Source organism: Paramisgurnus dabryanus, chromosome 10, assembly GCF_030506205.2.
Source record: "Paramisgurnus dabryanus chromosome 10, PD_genome_1.1, whole genome shotgun sequence".
NCBI classification, from domain to species: domain Eukaryota; kingdom Metazoa; phylum Chordata; class Actinopteri; order Cypriniformes; family Cobitidae; genus Paramisgurnus; species Paramisgurnus dabryanus.
This window is the reverse complement of record NC_133346.1, coordinates 5,125,510-5,148,412: the sequence shown is the minus strand read 5'-3', so window position 1 is coordinate 5,148,412 and position 22,903 is coordinate 5,125,510. Positions and strand designations below refer to the sequence as shown.

General features: G+C 36.0%; 3 protein-coding genes across 3 annotated transcripts; 2 read left to right on the top strand and 1 right to left on the bottom strand.

Moving 5' to 3' along the window:
- The first annotated feature begins 4,655 nt into the window (after positions 1 to 4,655).
- Positions 4,656 to 5,657, top strand: LOC135739325 (trace amine-associated receptor 13c-like). The gene has a single exon (XM_065257553.2). The coding sequence runs from the start codon at positions 4,656 to 4,658 to the stop codon at positions 5,655 to 5,657; it is 1,002 nt and encodes a 333-aa protein (XP_065113625.1).
- A 3,407-nt stretch (positions 5,658 to 9,064) lies between these two features.
- Positions 9,065 to 10,060, bottom strand: LOC135739332 (trace amine-associated receptor 13c-like). The gene has a single exon (XM_065257564.1). The coding sequence runs from the start codon at positions 10,058 to 10,060 to the stop codon at positions 9,065 to 9,067; it is 996 nt and encodes a 331-aa protein (XP_065113636.1).
- Positions 10,061 to 18,742: 8,682 nt separating this feature from the next.
- Positions 18,743 to 21,939, top strand: LOC135739338 (uncharacterized). Its single transcript, XM_065257576.2, has 4 exons — positions 18,743 to 18,821; positions 19,196 to 19,733; positions 19,982 to 20,088; positions 20,185 to 21,939. Exons 1-4 carry the CDS (start codon positions 18,812 to 18,814, stop codon positions 20,832 to 20,834), a joined length of 1,305 nt encoding a protein of 434 aa, XP_065113648.2. The 5' UTR covers positions 18,743 to 18,811; the 3' UTR covers positions 20,835 to 21,939.
- The last annotated feature ends 964 nt before the right edge of the window (positions 21,940 to 22,903 follow it).

Here is a 22,903-nt window from a genome sequence, read left to right as displayed (position 1 = left end):
TCTGATAACAGTTTGATGATTTTCCTTGCTGTTTAAAAAAAAAGAAAGAAAAATGAACAAAAAAGGCAGTGCACGTGTGGCATGCACGTGTGTGGTGTGCTTCGTCACTTATACCAGAGCGAAGATGGATGCAGAGGAGGTTGACAGTGATCTGGTAGCTAAAAAAAAACTCTATGTCTGTTGTATGGCGGTATTTTGGATTTAGGATTACTGACACTGAGCAGTTGCTACATCACGTGGCAATACGAAAAAATTTCTAGTTTTACAAATACAAATTTTAGCTAAACTGTGTATGGATTTTCTTTAAAACCCATCAAGTTGACTCATGATACCATTTAGTATAATCGCAATCGCACATCGCAATTTTAGCATCAATAACCGCAATGGGAAAAATTACCCAAATCGTGCAGCCCTAGTCTGGGATTAAGTAAAGAGACAGAAGCAGCTTTCTGCCAGTCACAAAAAACTGTGTGCAAGTGTGTATGGGGGAACTGGTTCTGTTTACAAGACAAACGGTAGTGATGTACATTTTTGGATTCACTTTGTAAAAAAAAGATTTATATTCATATAATAAATTCAAATTCAAATACAGTAATAATTTCTGAAAACATACATTTAACAGCATTTGTCACACATATTTGTACAATACTGTGAAAGGTGAATGCAGTTTTAATATTTATTTCTAGTAAATTAGTTTATTTATAACAAATTTTGATCTGAGTTTGCTGTGTTCCTCTGTCAATGTTAGGATGCTAAAGGATATACAGTTCAGGTTTAGTCAAAAGAAGCCCCTGAGATCAAGAAAGCGAAGCCATGGTTGTTAAATGGCAATTATGAATTAAACTCACGAGTATCAATACTAACCCATCTCCTATCTATTTGGGGTATAAAATGAACCCCATGCCTATACAATTTTCTCGTTTAACATTTTGCTCACCAGTCATAGCATCTTATTCTACCTGCCATATTCCCACTAAAACACTAAGGGGCAGTTTCCAGGACAGGGTTTAGATTAATCCAAGACTAGGGGCCCTATCTTGCACCCAGCGCAATTGACTTTGTCAGTGACGCATGTATCATTCGTATCTTGCACCGGCGCACAACGGGTTTTTCCCTCCACAGACGCTCGTTGGCAAACTAGGGAATGAAATGGCGCTCCCTGGGCGGTTCAGCACAAAAAAGGAGGCGTGTTCCGGCGCAAACCATCCCTGATGCTATTTTGCAGTTTCAAAAAACAATTGCGCCACTGACCAGAAAAAAATAGTCTAAAGTCATTGGCGCGTTGTGCGTTGTTTATTATGCTATTTTAAGGGCGCATGCTTGACCATAATGTATAACGTGCACAACGCGCACACACTTTGCTTATCTAATCTACACAGATGCAACAGTTATTTTTGCAAATCATAAATTGTTACAATAAAAAATATTAACACATGAGATAAGTGAAATCATTGTGGTGAGCATTGTGGTGATAGTTTGTATTTATTTCGTGTGGCTGCATTAAAAAATTATCATGCAAATAACGATTAAAATTTTTCATAAGTTTGTTGTGTGGCTGTATTAAGTTTATTTTATGTAAATAATAATTAAAATGTTTTCATAAGAAACCTTAATGTATATGAACTTGATTTGTAAGTGTACTTTGGGGTTGGACTGCTTGTGTTTCTTGGCTTTCAGCGGTGAGGGTGGACGCAGCGATGTCCTCTGCTGGCGCCAGGTCCTGTTTAGAGGCAGATCCACCTCCCGTTACACGGCGTGCCCAATTTATGCTGGTAAGCTTGCAGCTATTTCCTCCAATGCCTGTTTAACCAACGCTGATTTGGGCAGGATTCTCCCATCCCCATACAAAACAAATTCTCTGCCTTTGACTGCTCTTACAAGAACGTTGGTTTCCTCTGCTGTGAACTGCTCCTGGCGTGGGCCTGGTAAATCCGGGTAACACTTTAGTATAGGGACCAATTCTCACTTTTAACTAGTGTCTTATTAGCTTACATATTAGCGATTTATTAGTGCTTATAAACGACATATTAATGCCTTGTTCTGCATGACCATATTTTACATCCCTTAACCCAATCCAATACCTAAACCTAACGTCTACAACAACTACCTTATAAGCTATTAATTAGCAGTAAATTGGAGTTTACTAAGGCAAATGTCATAATTAATAATCAATAAGTGTTCCCCATACTAAAGTGTTACCTAAATCCGTCATAATAATAGCAACCCGCCATGGAACTTGCGCACTTGCGTTTAAAGGGAATGTTGGATGACGTTCTGATTGGTTTATTTGACGTTACGGCCAAACCACACCTATGAATAAAGAACCTACTTCAGACCAACCCCTTATTGATTTGCGCCTGGTGCAAGAGTTATTTCTCCCGCCGGGAAAATAGCAACAGCTCCCAAGATCCACCCACAAAGTCACTTGCGCTTTGCGCTTCGCACTTGCATTTCAGATCGTTAAACTAGGGCCCTAGGTGTCAGTTATACAACTACATTTAAGCAGTTTTTACAAACTTTATACAAACATGGCTTTTAATAAACATTACTGGTGTGCATCTTGAGACAAAAAAATGGCACTGATATATGTTCAGATATGTCATTGCAAAAGGTTTTTAAATAAGGCAGCTCAAACATGGATTTTGGGACTAGGATAAGCCCTGTCTGAGAAACCACATCAGTTGGAATATAAATTTGCTTCTCATCTTATAACACTGTTATTGTAAATAATAATGATTATTTTTAAAATTCAAATAAACAGAGTTGTGTTATGTAACGTGTGCTTATATGATGACTTTCATTTGGTGAGACACTGCCCTGATCTTGTCCTTTGGGCACGTTATGTTATCAATTTACTCATAAAAACTGGAAAAGGTGCAAAAGTAAAAACATTAAATAAAACATCTGAGAACAAGGCTGTGTTAACACAATAATAACATTATTGTGACAGTCAATCTCCTTTGATGTATTCTCTTCTATGTTGTTTCTCTATTAAAAAACACAGTCACCACCGCCATCATGTGGACATTTCTAACATGGATGTATACCAATTCAGGTTTTACCCCTGGTTTCAAAAGTCGTTTAAAACACATTTCGTGTAGGCTTGTTTATTTTATAATTTTTTCACAAAGAAAGACGTAAACGTCATGTTCTATTGATTTTAATGCAATTTGCGCATGAAACAAAACCCTTGGGGGGGGGATTATTTATAAATGAGTCAACAACGCAAATCAAGGAATGAACTTATTTCTCTATTTAAGACAGCCAGTCTGGCAGGGCAGTAATAGCGATACAGCAAACGCCGAAAAGTTTATAGGATTAGATTTCGAAGTAAGATTATGATGAAAACAGCGGTCCTGGCTTTTTTTCTATAAATTGGGCGCATGCTACTGTCGCCTGCCTGTTGTCCCCCAGCTGGCTCTGCTAAACAATGCAGATGTTAGTTGGACAACAGGTGCATTCTATTTGTAATTAACCCTCTTATATGGCGTGGGTATAAAAGATCGGTGGCGCCTGAGTCTCGCTCTCTCTATATTTTTTCTGCATTATATATATATCATTTTCCCCTTTTAAATAGATCTTCTTTTTTAATTGTTTGTGTCAGAGTTTATGCATATTTAGTTACCACACGCACGTGTTTTCCCCTTAGACATATATTGTTTAATAATAGTTTCTTTGATTTGTAAATAAATTGGTTTATTGTTTGAACCATTTGTTGTTTGCCTCTTCTATGTTGCGGTATATGAGCCAGCCGTAACAGCTACATAATTGCTGTTAGGGTTTACATTCAAATAATTTATCTTCATAAGAATTAACGTTATGCTCTGGCTCTGACTCGATTGTTAGAGGCTCATTACCTAATGCCATCTTCAGACTAGGGCTGATGTGACTGGAGGTTGATATCAGAGCATTGGTTTATAATCTTTGGACAGATCAGGCCTTAACTTACAATCTTAACGAAAAAGTTGTCAATCATTCTTTTCCTCTTCTCTTATCATCCGCAGCTGCATCCACTCTGTTTATCTGACGGACCAAGGCTGCTCACCTCTCTGTCTGACTGGAGCGCACACGCATGTTTAAACGTACACACACGTTCATCTGGACCACGGCTTTTTCCCTCGAACCGGTGCAACCTGAGATTTTTTTAAGTAGCACAAGTTTTCGAAATGCAAAAAATGCTGGCGGGCAACTTTTTTTAAAACGGCTGGCAGTGAATGAGTTAAGTATGAACAGTGTGAAACATTCTAATTGTGCAAGAGTGCTGCAGACAGCGAAAATACCTTTAAAAAATGGTGCAGCCTAATCACAGTAGAAGCTTTTAGCATAATGCACAATGACACATCAGAGCTATTTTGGGAATTCATGATATTAGGTGGTTTTCATTTCACGGCTAATCAGTGTTTTATATTATCATTATTAGATTATTATCAGATCGAAACAGCACAGTTCTCCAAACTATGTATATATATCGCTGTACTGTGTATTAATGCAGGAGGTCTGTATTAAAAATGTGTTTATTACATCTCGCTAAACAAGGTTTGCATCCCATTATGCAGCATGGGTGGAAGATGGGCTGGTCTAATCCAGACACTGTATAAATTAAAAGGGCAGTAAGGAGATCAGATCAAACCTCCTATTAGGAGGAGACTTTACTCATGGCCTATGAGAAAGAAGATCATGAGACTCAATACTGCTTTCCTGCCATTAACTCATCATGCATCAAGACAAAACGCTCCACACATGAATACAATATCATGTATGTGTTTTTTTCATTGCTGTCAGTATGGACTGTGTTTATGAATCTGCTTGTGATCATCTCCATCTCTCACTTCAAGAAGCTTCACACTCCAACCAACATGCTCATTCTCTCTCTGGCTGTGACCGACCTGCTCATAGGACTTATTATCATGCCCTTGGAAACCATCAGGCTGATTGAGACATGTTGGTATTTTGGAGACACTTACTGTAGACTTTTTGTAATAATCATGGGATTGCTCCTCTTTACATCTCTAAGCAATTTAGTTTTAATAGCTGTTGACCGTTATGTGGCTGTGTGTCACCCTCTGCTGTACACACAGAAAATAACAACAACTAAAACATTAATTATTATCTGCCTTTGCTGGTTATGCTCTTTAGTTTATAACATTGCCATAGTAGTATGTATCTCACCGAGAACCGAGTGTTATGGTGAATGCATTGTTATGGTGAATAGTTTTGAAGGGAGAGCTGTCGATTTATTCTTATCCTTCGTATTTCCTTGTTCCCTGCTCATAATTTTGCACTTGAGGATATTTTATGTTGCACATCAGCAAGTGAAAGTTATAAACTCTCTGCTGAAGAGAGGAAAAGATCTAACAGAAGGTTCAGTGAGGAGGAAATCTGAGCACAAAGCCGCACTGACATTAGGAATCATTGTGGCAATTCATTTGCTTTGCTGGATTCCCTACTATATCTTAACTTTAACAGAAAACACATTTATCTCACCCACTGTAGCACAATTTCTAATATGGGTCTTGTATGTTAACTCATGCTTGAATCCGGTAATTTATGCTTTATTTTATTCCTGGTTTAGAAAGTCTGTTAAACACATATTAACTCTCAGAATATTTATGCAGGCAAACTCTCGAGACAACATATTCTCAGATCATCATTCATGATTTGTTTTCTTCTACATAATTTGGGCTTCTACTGTGCAATTCTTAAAACATATTAGATGTTATATAATAAGATATTAATTTTGATGATCTACTGTGTCAGCATGAAACATCAGTTTTGGATTTCCAAAGCAATAGAAATTATTTGTTAGTAAAAAAAAGAAATCCGGCAATGTATGAGCCCCAAAGAGCCCCGATCTTAGCATCATCAGATCAGTCTGGAATTAAGTAAAGAGACAGAAGCAGCTTTCTGCCAGATACCAAAAACTGTGTGCATGTGTGTATGGGGGTACTGCTTCTGTTTACAAGACAAAGGGTAGTGATGTGCATTTTTGATTCACTTTAAAAAAAATCATATTATAATTTCTGAAAACATACATTTAACAGCATTTGTCAAACATATGTTTACAATACTGTGAAAAAGTTAAAGTGAATGCATTTTTAATATTTATATCTAGTTCTCTTTTTCACAAATTAGTTTGTTATTTATTTATTACAAATTTTGAGCTGAGTTTCCTGTGTTCCTCTGTCAATGTTAGAATGTTAAAGGATATACAGTTCAGGTTTAGTCAAAAGAAGACCCTGAGATCAAGAAAGCGGAGCCGTATAAAATTAAACCCGTCTATGCAATTTTCTCATTAACATTTTTGCCATATTACCACTTAACACTAAGGGGTGGTTTCCCGGACAGGGTTTAGATTAATCCAAGACTATTTCTAAGTTATGTATAACTAACTACATTTAAGCCGTTTTTACAAACTTGGCTTTTAATAAACATTACTGATCTGCATCTTGCGACAAAACAATGGCACTGATATGTTCAGATATGTCAGTGCAAGAGGTTTTTAATTTAAAGCAGCTCAAACATGTATTTTGGGACTAGGATAAGCCCTGTCTGAGAAACCACAACAATATGAGTTTTGACTTTGATGGTTTTGCTCCTCATCTTACAACACTGCTATTGTAATTAACAATGATTGTTTTTACAATTCAAACAAAACAGAGTTGCGTTATGTAAAGTGTGCTTATATGATGAATTTCATTTGGTGAGACACTGCCCTGATCTTGTCTTTTGGGCACTTTATGTTATCAATTCACTCATAAAAACTGGAAAAAGTGCAAAACATTAAATAAAAAATCTGAGAACAAGGCTTTGTTAACACAATACTAACATTATTGTGACAGTCAATCTCCTTTGATGTATTCTCGTCTATATTGTTTCTTTATTACAAAACACAGTCACCACTGCCATCATGTGGACATTTCTAACATGGACGTATGCCAATTCAGGTTTTACCCCTGGTTTCAAAAGAGATTAAACTTATCCTAACTCTTACAATATAGAGCACTGTCAGAAAAAAGGTACAAAACTGTACCTTTTTTGTCGCTGGGGTGGTATCCCAAGGTACTGTTTTGTACCTTTACAGGTATTTAAACATAATACAATGTTGTACCTTTTGGGGTACATTACTGTTCCTTAAGGATCTATTTTGTACCTTTAAAGGTACAGTTAACTGTTTTGTCCCCCTAATATTTAACAGGTACAAAACTGTTCCTTAAGGTACACAATTGGTCCTTAGAGTATAATATTGTACCCCATAAGGTACAACATTTCAATGTGTTTTACTCCCATAAAGGTTCAAAAAGGTAACTTTATACCTTTTTTTCTGACAGTGAGCCCAGCATCTCCGGTGGACATTTTTAACAGTAAAACCTTTTTCACTTTTATGTCCTTTTATGTCCTTTTTTCATACTTTTATGATTGTTAACAAACAAGCAGTTTTGAACTAGGAAAGTGATGAAATTTCAGCTACTAAATATTCTGAGGCCGACAGAGAAAATTTAGGTTAAAACACTAGTACCTAATCAGATCACTTTCACATGGCCCCATGCATTATATTAGCTATGCAACGCATGTAGTTTTGAGAAAAACTACAAAATTCAGTCTGAGATTTCTGAGGTTATCTTCTCTGCAAATAATATATGTGTTTGACAAATGAATTAATTTCACACCCACAAAGTGAATACGTGTAATAACTTTTTTAACATTAATCACTATTTAGTTATGTATTTTATACATACTACTGGTATGTGATTTAAACTAAAGGTTTGTATATTAATTTGATGTGTAAACAAGTGTAGCATGCAGAACTACATTCACATATTTTCCTGAGTCTGTGTATGTGCAAATAATAATAAAATCCCCCAAGTTACACCCAGCCCTATTGTTCCTTATTGATTCATAAATATTATGCAAATAATCTATAATAATTATCTAAACATTTTTATTTATAAATTCCATAATATTAAAAGAGGAGGTAATTATAAAACAACAATAGTGTTTTTCCTCAATTTTTTTATATTACATGTTGCTGCCACTTAATGTACTGTCAATATTATGTAGCTTATTGATTATATTAAATAAAATAAAATGCATATATCTAAAAAGACATTTAGTGTTTTGACATTTAGTGTAAAAAACAATGTGTGTCATTGATAATCTATAATGATGAAACTATCATTTCCCATGACTTTCAGGAGAGTGAAAAGTAGGCCTCCATATTTAACACAGAATAACTTTTGTTTAGGACCATATAAATTACAAGTTGTCCAACTATCCTGATTTGTTTGATTATAGTGACTCTGCCCACGCAATACAAAACATCTTTCTGTTGTTCTGGTTAGAGTTACTATCTTTGGAACAAAACCCACCACATTTATATTTACATAATTTCCTTAGTGACAAAACACAGACAAAGGATTTAAAATCATTTATTTTTTGACCAAACCATATGTGGTCATTTGCCAAGTTCAGAAACATTCCCAAAGTAAGGGCTGCTAACAGGATAAAGAGAAAGGGAGAAAATAGTTTTAAGTTTAGTTGAAAAATATACAGTTTTACATTTCCTTAAAATAGTTTTGTTTAAATTAAAGAAACTTTAAAATAAGGTTTAATTTGGCAAGTCAACTACATTAGTGAGCCTTAACTAACAACGATCAATACTTATACAACATTTATTTATCTCAGCATGCCAATTTGAACATTTGGTATAACAGTAAATATTTAACATCAAATGATCTCTTAACATTAGTTAATGCACAATGAACTAACATGAATAAATAATTGTATAGGTATAATTTAAGATTAACAAATATTAATACATGCTGCAAAATACGTTCATTGTTATTTCATGTTAGCCAATACATCAACTAATGTTACAATAAATCTTTATGAGTTATCAAATAACCATTTTAGCATAAAAATGTTACATTTCCTCTTAGTCGTTTGTGCTTAACCAGGTAAATAAATTTGACAGTATGGTTTTGGTTCTTCAAATAGTAACACTTACAAATATAGATGGACTTTTGAAAAGAGATGTGGTCTACATTATAGTAATGAAGTAAAATGATCATTTTTCTTCTAGGAACAGATTAAAGTATTCTGATGAAGGTTGAAATATTTTCAGAGTTAAAATGTATTTTGCTGATATTCTAAACCAGCGATAAAACATTGCATAGATAATAGGGTTCATACAGGAATTCGTGCACAATACCCAATACATTATATTAATTACAAGAGAGTCACTTGTTTCTTGGCCAAGAATAAGAGCAGCTATATAGTACGGTATCCAACACAGAATATAAACCATTACAACAATGCCTAAGGTTTTTGCTGCTTTTTTTTCTGACATGGCCTTTTTGTCTGAGACCGAATTTAAATGCTGTGCCTGCTGTCTTGCCACAAAGCAGATTTTCATATATAAAGAAATGATTACAGAACAAGGTGTCACTAAAGTAACTAAAACATCTGTTATTATATATCCCAACTTAATATAAAGTATACATTCTCCAACACACCTGTGGTTTTTCTCTGGAGAGATAAAAGACTCATACAAGAGAATAAAACAATATACAAAAGAAAATAACCAGTTTACAATAATGGCAATAACAGCTCTATTAATATTTAACCTTGTTGGGTATCGCAAAGGGTCATTCACAGCAATGTAACGATCCACAGAAACAATAATCAAGTTGCCAAGAGACGCTGTGACGACCACATAGAAAATAAGAGGAAATATTGCACAAAATATTTCTCCAAAATACCAGCACGGCTCAATTAATTTGATGCCCTGTACTGGCATGAGAATGAGTCCCACAAGCAGATCAGCAATAGCCAGAGACAGAATGAGCACATTGGTTGGAGTGTGAAGCTGCTTGAAGTGAGAGATGGAGATGATCACCAGCAGATTCAGAAACACAGTGAAGACTGATGTTACAGAAATAAAAGCGTACACAAAAATGTACTCAGCCTCAGATTTGATATTTCTGGTACATGACAAATTATTGTTTGGAAAGCAGTATTGAATTGTTTGATTGTCCGCATTTGCCTCTCCCAAATTAGACATTTCCACAGTGGCTCAATCTTGAAGAGTATACTTCATCAACACATGCTTCATCTGCGTGAGGATGCTTGTCAGTTTGGCCTCCTAGTTCTCATCACTGACTTGTTTACTTTTATACCTTTGTAAAACGCAGTAACCACCCCATTCAACGCAAGTTGTCATAAGTCAGCTTTAAGCCCACCCCCAAGATAAATATTCAAAGAGCTGATTAATCTAATCGATACAGTAATCAATAAGTGAATCCAACAAACCTTAAGTATAGTAAGTATTTTAAACTTACATTTTGCACATTATAATGTTTAGACTGATACTTGATTTTGTTTTAAATAATAATTTGATGAAAAAACTAAAGCTATCAAATTAGTTCACATGCCCAAATTCCACTGAAACCTTAATGCATATTAACATTAGCTGGAAGTAGTGTTTTTTTTCCTTAAAAAAAACCTTTCCACATTGTCTTTATTTAAATAGTATCATTTAAAGTCGCAATGAAAGTAAAATAAAAAAACTGTAATTTGTTTTGTAATGTTGTGGTATTTTTTACAAATTATTTGTCTGTGAGCTTCATTAATTTTAAAAAATTCATGTGCCCCCATAATCTTTAATCAAAAATGCGAATCTCCTTCCCTCCTAAAAATGATCTCTTTTTACTTCCGGTCATAATGTATTGAAGGTGGGTGGGGTCCGGGAGAATATCGCTGCGATTAGCAATTAGCAACACGACCCAACTTCAAATGATCCAATCAGATCTCGATGGACAAATTCAAATACAGCCCTGCCTTATTTTATTTCAGAGGCCGGTTTTAATCGGATACATGTCACCACGGGAAAAATAAGGCAATTGATACTTCCGTTTCATGGCGACTTTAAGGAAATGAATGAGTTCCTGGAATAAATAAGCTCATACCTATCCCAGTAACCAAAACAGTGGACAGCTATCACTGCAGCACCCAGGGAGCAATTTGGCAAAGGGTTCCTTGCACAGACAACCTACCACCAGTGACATTCAAATAGACGACCTTTGGGTCACAAACCCGACTCTTTAACCATTAGGCTATGATTGCCCTACCATTTTACCGAAATGGAAATCAAAATTATGCAAAAATGACAATAAGACATATCCAACACAAGTGCATAAACACATTGCAAAACTTTGAAACTGCATATAAAGCAGTATACCGTAAAACTTCAAATAATAGCCGGGTCCCAAATAGACGCCTGTCTCTTTTAGACGCCTGGTGTGACGACAGGTTTGGGTAAATAAACGCCTGTCTCAAATAAAGGCCTGGTCTGTTTTTTAGTTTCGGGTTGTATTTAATCTTCTAAAACCCGTCAGATAGTCTGTTTAAGACAGTTCTATGGTGCAGATTACACACGCTAAAGTTTTGATTACCTGTAGATGTCACGTGACAGACGCAGTCGTTCCGTTACTCATCACTATGACAACACAACGAGCTTCGTCGCCAGGATTGAGGTGATGATGACAGTAGCGAAGAGGCAATCGGGAGTCGGGACTTTTCCCTTTGGGCCAGTAGTGTTTTGAGGCCGCTGATAATAGCCGGGCTTTCAGTCTTTTGTCATGCATGCACTCCCGCCACACATTGTATTTCTCGCGCGGAAACACTATTTATCATATTTAATATGCTGCAGCGCCAAAATGTATCTGGCCGCACTGCTCTCTCTCTCTCTATCAAGCCCGTCTTCCCTAGAGTTCTAGTCGAGCGAGCCAATACAAAAAAAGAGAAAGAGGCTACACAATAGCCAATCAGAAAATAGCACTGTTGTATCTAGGGGTGGCACGGTCCACAAAACCCTCGGTTCGGTTCGTATCACGGTTCAATGGTCACGGTTCACGGTTCAGTACGGTTCTTGTTGTTATTTTTTCTTTAAATTTTTAACACTCCAGAAATGTATTATCTTATTAATGTATTAATTATCCATAATTTAGGATACAGTATTAAAAAAAAGTTGTATCATGTAATCATGCACAAACTGAATTGGACTTTAACTCTTTCCCCGCCATTGACGAGATTTCTCGTCAATTAAGAGAAAACGCTTCCCCGCCAATGACGAGATATTCCGTCTTTCCGCAATACCGCTATTATCCACCAGGTGGCGCCCTTCCGCAACTTTTTAAAACCGGAAGTATTGCCCTATGCCAAGCTGCTGCATGTCCGTGTCTGTTTTAAAGATCGCTCTGAATCGGATCTCTATGAAAAGTCCGTCATAAAAATGGAATTATTTCTGCTTTTTGCTCAAAATATGGTGTTTTTGCAAAAACCTACCCATATTCAAAAGCTGATTGCAAAAGAACCACTAAAGGTAGGATGAAACGGTTTTTTTTGTTTGAAAGCAGAGGGTCTGTTCTTTCATTTGGTATATTGTATGTTTATATATTTAAAGAAGAACATTTTCTGGAAGGCATTAAACTTTGGTGAAAATCATGAAAAACGCTGGCGCTGGCTGGCAACTTTTTTTAAAAACGCTGGCGGTGAAAGAGTTAAGCACATTATTGGGACCATCCCTGAGGAAAGCCCGATGAGATTTTGATAGAGCAAGAGGGAAGACATTGATGATTTCAACATGCTTTTCATATATTTGGCAAAAAAGAGAATGTGTATTGGCATCTACATGAACTTTATGTGCATTTTTAGCACACAAAGATAACTTGCATTTATTAAAATGCCAACTTCAGTGTAGCTCTTAGATTTATCACTGAGAGGCTGCTTTAATACTGAGAGTTTATGTGGACGAGAGAGAAACATAACCTTAACACTTGTAATATTTAAATCCGTCTCTTTTGTCCACTTTTGACCACTTCTGTCCTGATTACTTTGAGGGGCAATTTATGAAATAAGATCGCGCAACTTTCACACGCTAGCAAAATGAAACTACGCGGAAATCAGCCGCTTTAATTTTATCAATGAAAGGCTAAAAATAGCGCTAAAGACGTAAAACAGTACCTCAGATTAGATAAATGGTCGGAGAGAAGGCGATCTCCTGTGGCTGTTAGAGCACATTCAACCCATAGACTGCAGTTCAATCTATTGTTTTATTTCCGCTGTCATCATAAGTAACATGAAATAAAAATATGTTTCCACACACCAAACTTATACGACGCTGGCGCATCTTCCAACTGCGGGCAGACTTCCTTTTCTCTCCCACTTGCCATTTCTACACGTAACATAACCTGCAGTACTTATACTCCAAACCAGTCACCTCTTCTTTCGCGCGAAAGGGAAACACGCTATCTGAGGTCACATACAGGGCATGAGACTACATTGCGCATGCCATGAACCGTTGAACCGTGCGGTACACACGCGCTCCGAACCGAGACAAGCGGACCGAACGGTTCGGATTTTTTTCATGGACCGTGCCACCCCTAGTTGTATCTGGGTAAGATTTCACGCAACAACCAATAAAAAAAACATATCCTTGTTTGCTATATTTATACTGCCAATAATTTAAGACTGTTGTTATTACACAAACTAATTTGTTAAACACATTCAAATTAAAAATAAAACGTAATATGTGGTAACCTCCTGATGTCATGCTGGAACAATTAAATTAAAAGCCTGTCTCTTATAGACGCCTGTCTCTTTTAGACGCCTGGTGTGATGATAGGTTTGGGAAAATAAAAGCCCGGGCTATTATTTGAAGTTTTACGGTATTTAAAAACCGTAAATGGTGGCTGAGGCAGCTGACTACAACTGTATATGATATTTACAACTAGTTACTGAAAATAAAACATCAAACAACTTTTTAACACCGGTAGCTGGACACCAAACAGATAATTTGGCTTTAGCCAATTTTGCTGCAAAATTAGGCAGATTAATAGCAGGGCACCTAAACGTTGTTGTAGAACTCGTGATGCCGCCTCTTGCAGCAGATCTCTCCCTCTGCAGCTGTACCTTGTTTACAAACAGCTTTAGTAAACCATTGCGGAATCACGCGAATTAAGCAGCCAGTACAACAGCGGGACGAGCCTATGTCTCGGTTCACCGTCCATGCGGTCACAACGATTGGGCTCATTTAATGTGATGAAAGAGTGATGATATTTGTTTGAGTGACAGAGTAAGCAGAGCTGCGCACGCACTTACAATGACGTGCGTGCCAAATGGAAGATCAATTAAAGGTGCCGTGTGTAATTTTTAAAAGAATCTCTTGACAAGAATGCTAAATAATATACAAAACTATATTATAAGGGGTGTATAAAGACCTTTTAATAAGGAACAATTATGTTTTTACTACCTAAGAATGGGACGTTTTTGTCTACACACACCGAGGGTCCCTTTATGTGGAAGTCGCCATTTTGTGCTGCCATGTTTCTACAGAAGCCCTTAATGTACAAACTTTTTTACTAAATTGTCTCAGTCAATGACATGTTTTTCTGGTGGCGGCTACTGTAGCATCTCTATGCGTTTCAAAAGCAAGGGAAGAGCAGTTGACTGAGCCATGGGTTGCAATTCGCAACCTCACCATTAGATGTCGCAAAAATTTACACACTGCACCTTTAAAAAAACGTATATAATTGTGCAGGCCGATGCAAGTGCGCAGCAGGCCTTGTACTTGACACATGTGTTCTTGATTGTAGCAATAAGGCCCAAGATACCAGTCATACAATAGCTACTACTGAATGGGTTTTTTTTGTCACGGTCTGTTCCTGTTACCCGTTTCTATAACCCACCACATTAATGTCTTCTCTCAATTTATCAAAAGATATCTAAATGCCCATTGTGGCACTAAAACGTTCCAGTCTAACACTAGCAACACTTTGTTTCCATATGTAGACATTGAATCTACATTGAGTATACAATGAAATTGCATTGCATCTACGGCCTGTGCATAATAAATATAATAAATAAATAAGGAAATTATAAAATCAATAAAAAGGAAAGATAAAAGAAAAATAAACAATATATACTACAATTGCACATGCTTTAGAGATTTTAAGAGTTCAGTGACCTAATGACCCAAGGATAAAAACTGTTTACCAGACTGTTTGTCCTGCTCTTAGTGCACTTGTACCGTCTTCCAGAGGGCATAAGGATGAACAGGTGCTGTCCTGGATGTGAGCGGTATGGGCAGTGATTGCCTTGCTAACTAAGACATGCTAACTAATTATAGCTAAAACCACAAAACTACTGTCACATGTGATTGTTTAGCATTTTATTATTCTAAAAAAGCTGTCATCACAAGGCACTACCACTAAGCACAAAAATCCCATCTTTCGCCATGTTCTTTATCTGCTGAGACAATGATGTCATGTAATAAAATGATGCTTATCTTTGTTTTACCCAAATTTTGGTAAAACTCTAAGCATTTTGGATGGGAAAGGATAATTAAGATTTTCCCAAGGGGAATAGATCTATGTAAGCATGGTTGCATCAGCTCAGTTTACCTCTGTTTACCTCACACCTTTCATTATTAGGCTTCAACAGCTTGTTTAATGAGACATCATTACAGATGACAAAAGCTTGTGAAAAGTGTTAATAGAGTCTCTGGTGATACATTTCATCAGAAAAACAACTTAGTTGGGTAGAAGTGCTGATTGGCCACAAAAGACTTGAGGACATTGAACCTTTGACCTGATGCATTTTTGTGACTGCTTTAACTTCAACAGGGCCTGTTAAAATAATGTTTTTTCTCCCATTTTAATGTACATAAAAACGAAACTTTGCTCTTACTTGTTTCTGTGGTCTTCGGAGCTGTGAATCACACTCTGAAAATCTGAAGATGGCTTTATTCGGAGACCACTGACTTGAATTTGAAGCTTTTTCTCTTTAGATCTCATGCAGGGCTTCTACTGCACCCCCTAAAAATGAAAAATAGTTATTAATACATTTGACAATCTAATTAAATCAATTTCCTTAACAATACTGGTTATAAAACAGCACTGTTTAACAGTATCTCCTCCATCTTCTGGAGTCAAAGCAAATACCTTTAACGATTACCAAATTACCCATTTCTTATTAAAATATATGTTTAATGTACTACATTTACTACATTTATCTAGGGTACATAATATTTATATATTTTCGCTAAAAACTTTTGACCATTTTAGGTCCTAGACACACATTTGGTTTCAATCCACACAGCTCCATTAATTAAGTTACAAAGCTTAACCCTGGTTTCATTAAAAAGTGTAGCAATCGTGTTTTTTGGCGATTTGTTAACTTATTCGTAAAACCAAAAACATGCTTATACTATGGTTCCTGTAGCAAAACCATAGTTAATTTGTGGTAACCATGATTTTTTGTGTGTACTTTAGTAGTGAAACCAGTGTTAATGTGGGATATATCACATTTATCACTTTATCACAGTTACTGACGAAATCATTAAAATATTAACTTTAAAACATTTACAATATCTTTTTAACATTAACTTCATGATTAATAAATTATTATTCATAATTTTACATAAAAGACCACCGTTGTTAATCCTCAGGTGCACATTTTACATGGAGCTCGTGACCAATGCAACGGTCATAAATACAGACATAAATTGACAAAATTCAGAAATTAACGTTATTAAAACATTTAGAGTAAAAGTACACACCATCGTTGACTTTAGATGTTGTGACAAAATGATTTTGTCCCGTGAAAAGCGATATTATTTAAACCGTAAACTCTGAGGCGATTTTCCCTCGCAAACGTTGTTCTCGCCCTCGCGCATGATGATGAACATAAACCTGGCGCGAGGCTAAACTAATCGATTACAATGCAATTCCACAAATGACCTTAAAGGTGCACTGTCGTCCTGTCCATGGAAAAAAAAGGTCTGCTTTTAATCTTACTAATCATACTTCATGTCATTAAAAAAACAAGATTTAAACAAATAAAACAAATAAAGTTTACACAATTATACCCTATGTTGTTTATTGTAATTTGTGGTAAAGGTCAATATCACTATAAAGTAGCTTTGAGAATGCAACATTTTTTATGACAGGGTTGACATTTTTAGCAAAATTTAGCATTTTATGAACACGTGATGTAGCTGCAGTTAGCTAACGTTAACTTAAGTGGTTCACTGTTGAAGCTGACTGTGCACTGTTTAAAATACATTATACACAAGTTTTATGTTAATTAATATTTCACAATGACAGGGGTGGACGTTTTCTTGACAACACGCAACTACAAACCCAATATGATGAAAATAAGGAAAAATAAGTGTAGATACTTACTGTGTGTTCGATATATGTTTTAACCTCCACTGAATGAAGACCAAATGGGGGACGGGATGTCACTGACTAAATCAGTTGGTTTCTTAAAGGGGCGTTTACCCCCAAAATGACAGGGTGAACAGCAATGTTAGGGACACGTGCAAAATGCTTAATATTATTTTGTAAATTATATATAAATTATAAAAATGACTTGTTTTGTCAAATAACTTGTTGAGGACAATAAGAAAAATCTAAAAGTTTTAGAATTTTATGTAATCTATTCACTTTTTACACTCACTACAGTTAGCTGAACAGTGTCTGGGACATGACAAAAATTGCATACATCCATTCAAAGAAAATTAAATAAAATGGGGAAAACACATTTCAAGAGACTTATCATTGAACTTGTATGTGTGTGTGAATATTTGGTCATTTATAATAAAACCTCAGATATTCATTATTTTGGATTATATTCACGATGACAGCAAAAGGCACTTTAAAGTGATATTGACTCAAAAACATGTTGGTTTATTATAACCATGTGTTTATTTGAAGGAAAACTGTGGTTAATTTTGAAAAGATTATTTTATTTTATTCTATATTAAAGAGTAACTGAACCCTAAACCAAAAATTGTACACCCTTAAAAAAATTGGTGCTAAATAGCACTTAAAGCTCGTAATCATATGGGAACCATTTTTAGTGCTATATAGCACCTAGATGGCACCCATGAAGAACCATACGTGGTAATATAGCACCCTAATAGCACCACATATTCTACAGAGCACTATATAATAATTATTTTGTTACATTTATATAGCGCTTTTCTGCAGCACTTAAAGCGCTTTACATATTCTCCTCAACCACCACCAATGTGCAGCATCCACCTGGATGATGCGACAGCAGCCATATTGCCCCAAAACGCCCACCACACACCAGCTTATTAGTGGAGAGGAGACAGAGTAATATAGCCAATTAGTATGAGGGGATGATTAGTAGGCCAACGGGTGAGTTGGATGCACACCCCTACTCTTTTTCGAAGGACATCCTGAGATTTTTAATGACCAAAGAGAGTCAGGACCTCGGTTTAACATCTCATCTGAAGGACGGTGCTTTTGACAGTATAAGGTCCCCATCACTATACTGGGGTGTTAGGACCCACACAGACCACAGGGTGAGCACCCCCTGCTGGTCTCACTAACACCTATATGGTTCTACATATATGTGCTACATAAAATCCCAGTGAACCAGTAAGCCAGTTTTAGTGCTAGCACTGTTTAAAAAAAAAAAAAAGGAAAATGTTTTATAAATAAAAACCCACATTTTTTTATTATGAGTTAAAATAAAATAAAATAATAATCAGCATACAGTATGTACACATGGAACAAAAACAGACTGATTTAAGGTAACTTTAAGTGTTGAGTGTGCCCTTATTCAAAGATGATTTACAGAGCTGTAAAAATGCCTTATGTGATCCACCCCTTCACTATAACAAATACACAATCATATCAGAGTTTCACTTTCATCTACTTCAGACGATATACTGCACTTTTTCAAGAGCTCTTCCAAGAAAAGCATTCATGTTGATTTCAGTATGTCAAAAGGTACGTTTTCTGATCGTTTACTGTGTTGTTCATGTACATTGCCATGCAGTGATCAAGAGTGAAAAATATGTAAAACAAAGCTGTGTTTCAGGCTAACAAACACTATCTGTACAAGATTACCTTACATGTACACTCAGCAAGCAGCAGGTGTTGTCATCAGAAAGTGGGTTAAATTACCAGCCAGTATTAAGTAATAAAATATGTTTTTGTTTTGAATGCTTTGTAAGTTTTGAGACATAAGTTTGCAGAATTTTAAATTAGTCAACTTTAAAATGTAAACTAAAATGGAGGGCATCCAAGTTGCTTACACACATGGGCTTAAATGTTCAGACTTATGGGGTCTTTTTTAAATGTTTATGTGGGCTTCATTACAGGGCATGAAAACCTTGAGCTTCATGAGGATGGCTATTTCACAATTTTCCTGCTGGGGACAGACAACAGACGTATGTGTTTGGTGGGGAATAAAATAGTTGATTATGAACATTTCACGCCAGGACCGGGCAGATTTGAAGAGGTATCACTGGAGATAGAGGGCAAGTGGTTTACTGTTCTGAATTACCAGGAGTTAACACAGATTCAGGAACGCATGGTTTCATACTCTGGTTCTCCATGTATGATGGTATTTGTCCTGCAGCCTGATCATGTTTCTCAGAGGGATATGGACATACTTAGAGCATTTCACCAGAGGTTTGGTAAAAAGATGGCAGAAAACACTGTGGTACTTCTGGTCAGTAATGAAAACCAGAAATCGGCAAAGCCAAAACATATAGATGAGAACCTGAAACGCATTCTGTATTACTGCCAAATGAAAGTGTGTCATTTTAACAGAAATATGAATCAAAGTGAACTAATCAAACAACTGAAGAAATGTTGGAAAAATGTTCCTGATGTGCAAAAAAACAAGGTTGAAAGGTAGGATCTGGCAACATCTCACACTCAAAAAATGTCTGGGTTATTTTTTTGACCCACGTTGGGTAAATATTGGACGAAACACATGCTGGGTTAAAAATTACTCAATGAGTTTAAATGACCCAATCTTGGTTTACAATAATCAAGCAGTTGGGTTAAAAAACCCAGTATTAGGTCAATTTGAACACAGCCGTGTTCTGTCCAATATTTACCCAACATTGGTGTCATATGTCACACTTCTTGAGCTGAAGCAAGATCTTAATATCTTTTCTGTTTTATTGCAGATCACATATGCCATATTTGGAAAAGAATGAGACTTTACAACCACAGAAGGCAATGCAACAAGAGCATAAATCAGGTTAAGTCCATTTTAATTTCAAAATCATCATAAGAAAAACAAAATATCTTTTCACATTTTACATACTCTTTTCTATTCCATTATATTATATTATAGAAGAAGATCAAACGGCTATCAATAAGAAAAACACCCTGACCATTTTGTTGCTGGGACAGACCGGAAGTGGGAAAAGCGCTACAGGAAACACCATACTAAGAAAACAACATTTTGAATCTTACGCCAGTTCTCTCCCAGTAACCGAGGCATGTCAGATGGCAGAGGAAACCATTTGTGGAATAAAGATCAGGGTCATAGACACTCCAGATTTTTTTGATGAGGCACTAAAAAACCAAGACAAACAGATAAAAAGGTGCAAAGAGCTCATTCAGCCTGGGCCTGATGCGTATGTACTGGTTATGGAGCTCGGTCGTTTCACGGATGGAGAGAGAGAGATAATTGACAATATACAGAGAACGTTTGGTGAGGACGTGGTGAGAGAAACCATTATTGTGTTCACTGGCAAAGAGAAGCTAAGAGGAAAAACATTATCAGAGTACATTGAAAATACGGACACCCACCTGCAGCAGCTTATACGCACCTGCGGGACGAGATGTCTTGCATTTAACAACAATGATCCCAATGATCGACAGTTTCAAAAACTTTTAGAAATGATTTTGGAAATGAAGAAACAAAATGGTAATACTGACATTTTGGAATACCCTACGTTTTATAAGACATCTGAGAAAAAAGACTGCAGAATCCAGTAAACAAAAAGGAGAGTACTTAAAGGTTACATATCACGAAAATCTGACTTTTATTATGTTTAAGTGCTATAATTGTGTCCCCAGTGCTGCTATCAACCTAGGGTCAACCCAGTAACTTAGTTTTGATAAACCACTCTCTGAAAGCATGTGAAAAAATAGGTCATTGAAATTTGGCCCCCTTGTGATGTCAGAAGGGGATAATACCACCCCTTAATCTGCACTATCCAACCAAGGCCCTGTCATTTAGTGTAGAGATCAGCTCATTTGCATTTATGGGACACACCCAAAAACAGCACATTTTTGCTCACACCTACAAAGTGGCAATTTTAACATGTTATAATAAATTATCTGTGGGGTATTTTACACTAGAACTTTACATACGTATTCTGAGGACACCAAAAACTTATTTGGCATCTTATAAAATTCTTGTGAAATGCCCCCTTTAAAGGAATGATACTGTCATCATTTACTCATATTCATGTTGTTCTAAAACTGTACGACTTTCCTTATTTTGCTGAATACAAAAGAAGATATATTGATAATTTATGGTATAAAGAAACTCATACATCAGGTTTAAAATAACATTTACGAGTTTACACGAACATTAATTTGTATATAAACGTATGTGTATTTGGCGTGCTGTCAGGGGATGGCTCCTAGCTGGGAATTTGACCCAAAGTACTCCTACTATTTACTGAGAAAGAAACCAACCAAGAGTGAGGTGATGCGGTGGGGAAGGGATGAAACTTGCCGCGGGGTGAGAAATGGCTTTATATACCAGCTTTCACTTGAACTGATAAGTTAAATTTCATCCTGGGCCACATCAGCATTACGGTTGCTCTCAAAGGGCCAGTTGTATTTGTAAGACTATATGAATCTATCAGTTCTTTTATTACATTGCATAATTACCTCTGCATAATAACTCAAGCTTTGAAAGTAGAAGGCCAGAACAAATATTAAAAAAGTATAAGTGCAACCTACATCCTATTAAATGTGGTAACAAAAACACATGTTGTATGTGAGCACACACTTTGATTTCTCTGTTATCCTTTATTGTGCAGGTAATATAATGAGAGGAATTTTCAGATACCAATAAAGAGCTTTACAACCTCCACCACATTATATATAGGCAGTGCATTTATAAAACAGATACCTGTCTCTCTTGCTGTCATCATTTCTTGGCCTCTTTTCAAAAAAGCTGTGATTTTTTTACCTGGCTTTGATTGACTGATTGACAGACATCCAAACTGAAAACAACTTGCACTGACATGTTTTTAAATACATCAGTGCCCTTCAGGGCCGTGCACAGACCTTTTCAGGGGCATGTGCTGAAACTGAAAAAGGGCACCCCCTCCAAATAAATATCACTTAATAATCATCTTAATAGCTTTATATTTATTCGCTATTAATGATTGAAAAAAATCACTATTAATGAATGAAAAATGACATTTTATGATAGCTTGGCATTATACAGTGCAAACGATATCTGCCCTTTTAAGTTGGCTTTAACAATTTACATCCTGGGTGTTTGTCTGTATTAGGCCTATTTGTAGTCATGTGTTTGTGAAGTGCTCTTGTGAACTCACTCTTATTTAATTGTAGAATATATTAATTTAAATTTTTTCCTCTGCTTACATAAAGTTACATTAAAATATGTTTGAAGAAAAAAAAAGGTATTCTGTTTGTTTTATAAGCTAATTTTTATTATTTGGTTAACATGTTTGTGTGATTGATATGTGATTGAGAAGAGGGGAAATAGGAGATTAAAGATCAAAATAGGAGATTATACTATACTATAGCCATACCATTAGCATATTCAACATGTATCTCTGCCTACCTGGCAAAAACTGTGCTGAGGACCAGGAACCTTGGTCTTTTGAAGGTGCAAATAACTGCATTACTAAAAAATATACTAAATACTAAGTAGACTTAACTCTATGCAGTTGATTTCAGAATAAAAAGTTATGAACCAAATAATCATACAACTCCCTTGACTAATTCAAGGCATAAGATAAATTATAATTTAAATATAAATTATATCCAGATTGCATACTGTAATGAGTGACAGGGCA

What these genes read in the sequence shown, in the direction of transcription:
- LOC135739325 (XM_065257553.2), top strand. Translation starts at nt 4,656, where the DNA reads ATGGCCTATGAGAAAGAAGATCATGAGACTCAATACTGCTTTCCTGCC.
- LOC135739332 (XM_065257564.1), bottom strand. Translation starts at nt 10,060, where the DNA reads ATGTCTAATTTGGGAGAGGCAAATGCGGACAATCAAACAATTCAATAC.
- LOC135739338 (XM_065257576.2), top strand. An exon ending in CAAAAAAACAAGGTTGAAAG is followed by an intron (nt 19,734 to 19,981) that starts GTAGGATCTGGC and finishes CTTGAGCTGAAG; the next exon opens with CAAGATCTTAATATCTTTTC. An exon ending in GCAACAAGAGCATAAATCAG is followed by an intron (nt 20,089 to 20,184) that starts GTTAAGTCCATT and finishes ATTATATTATAG; the next exon opens with AAGAAGATCAAACGGCTATC.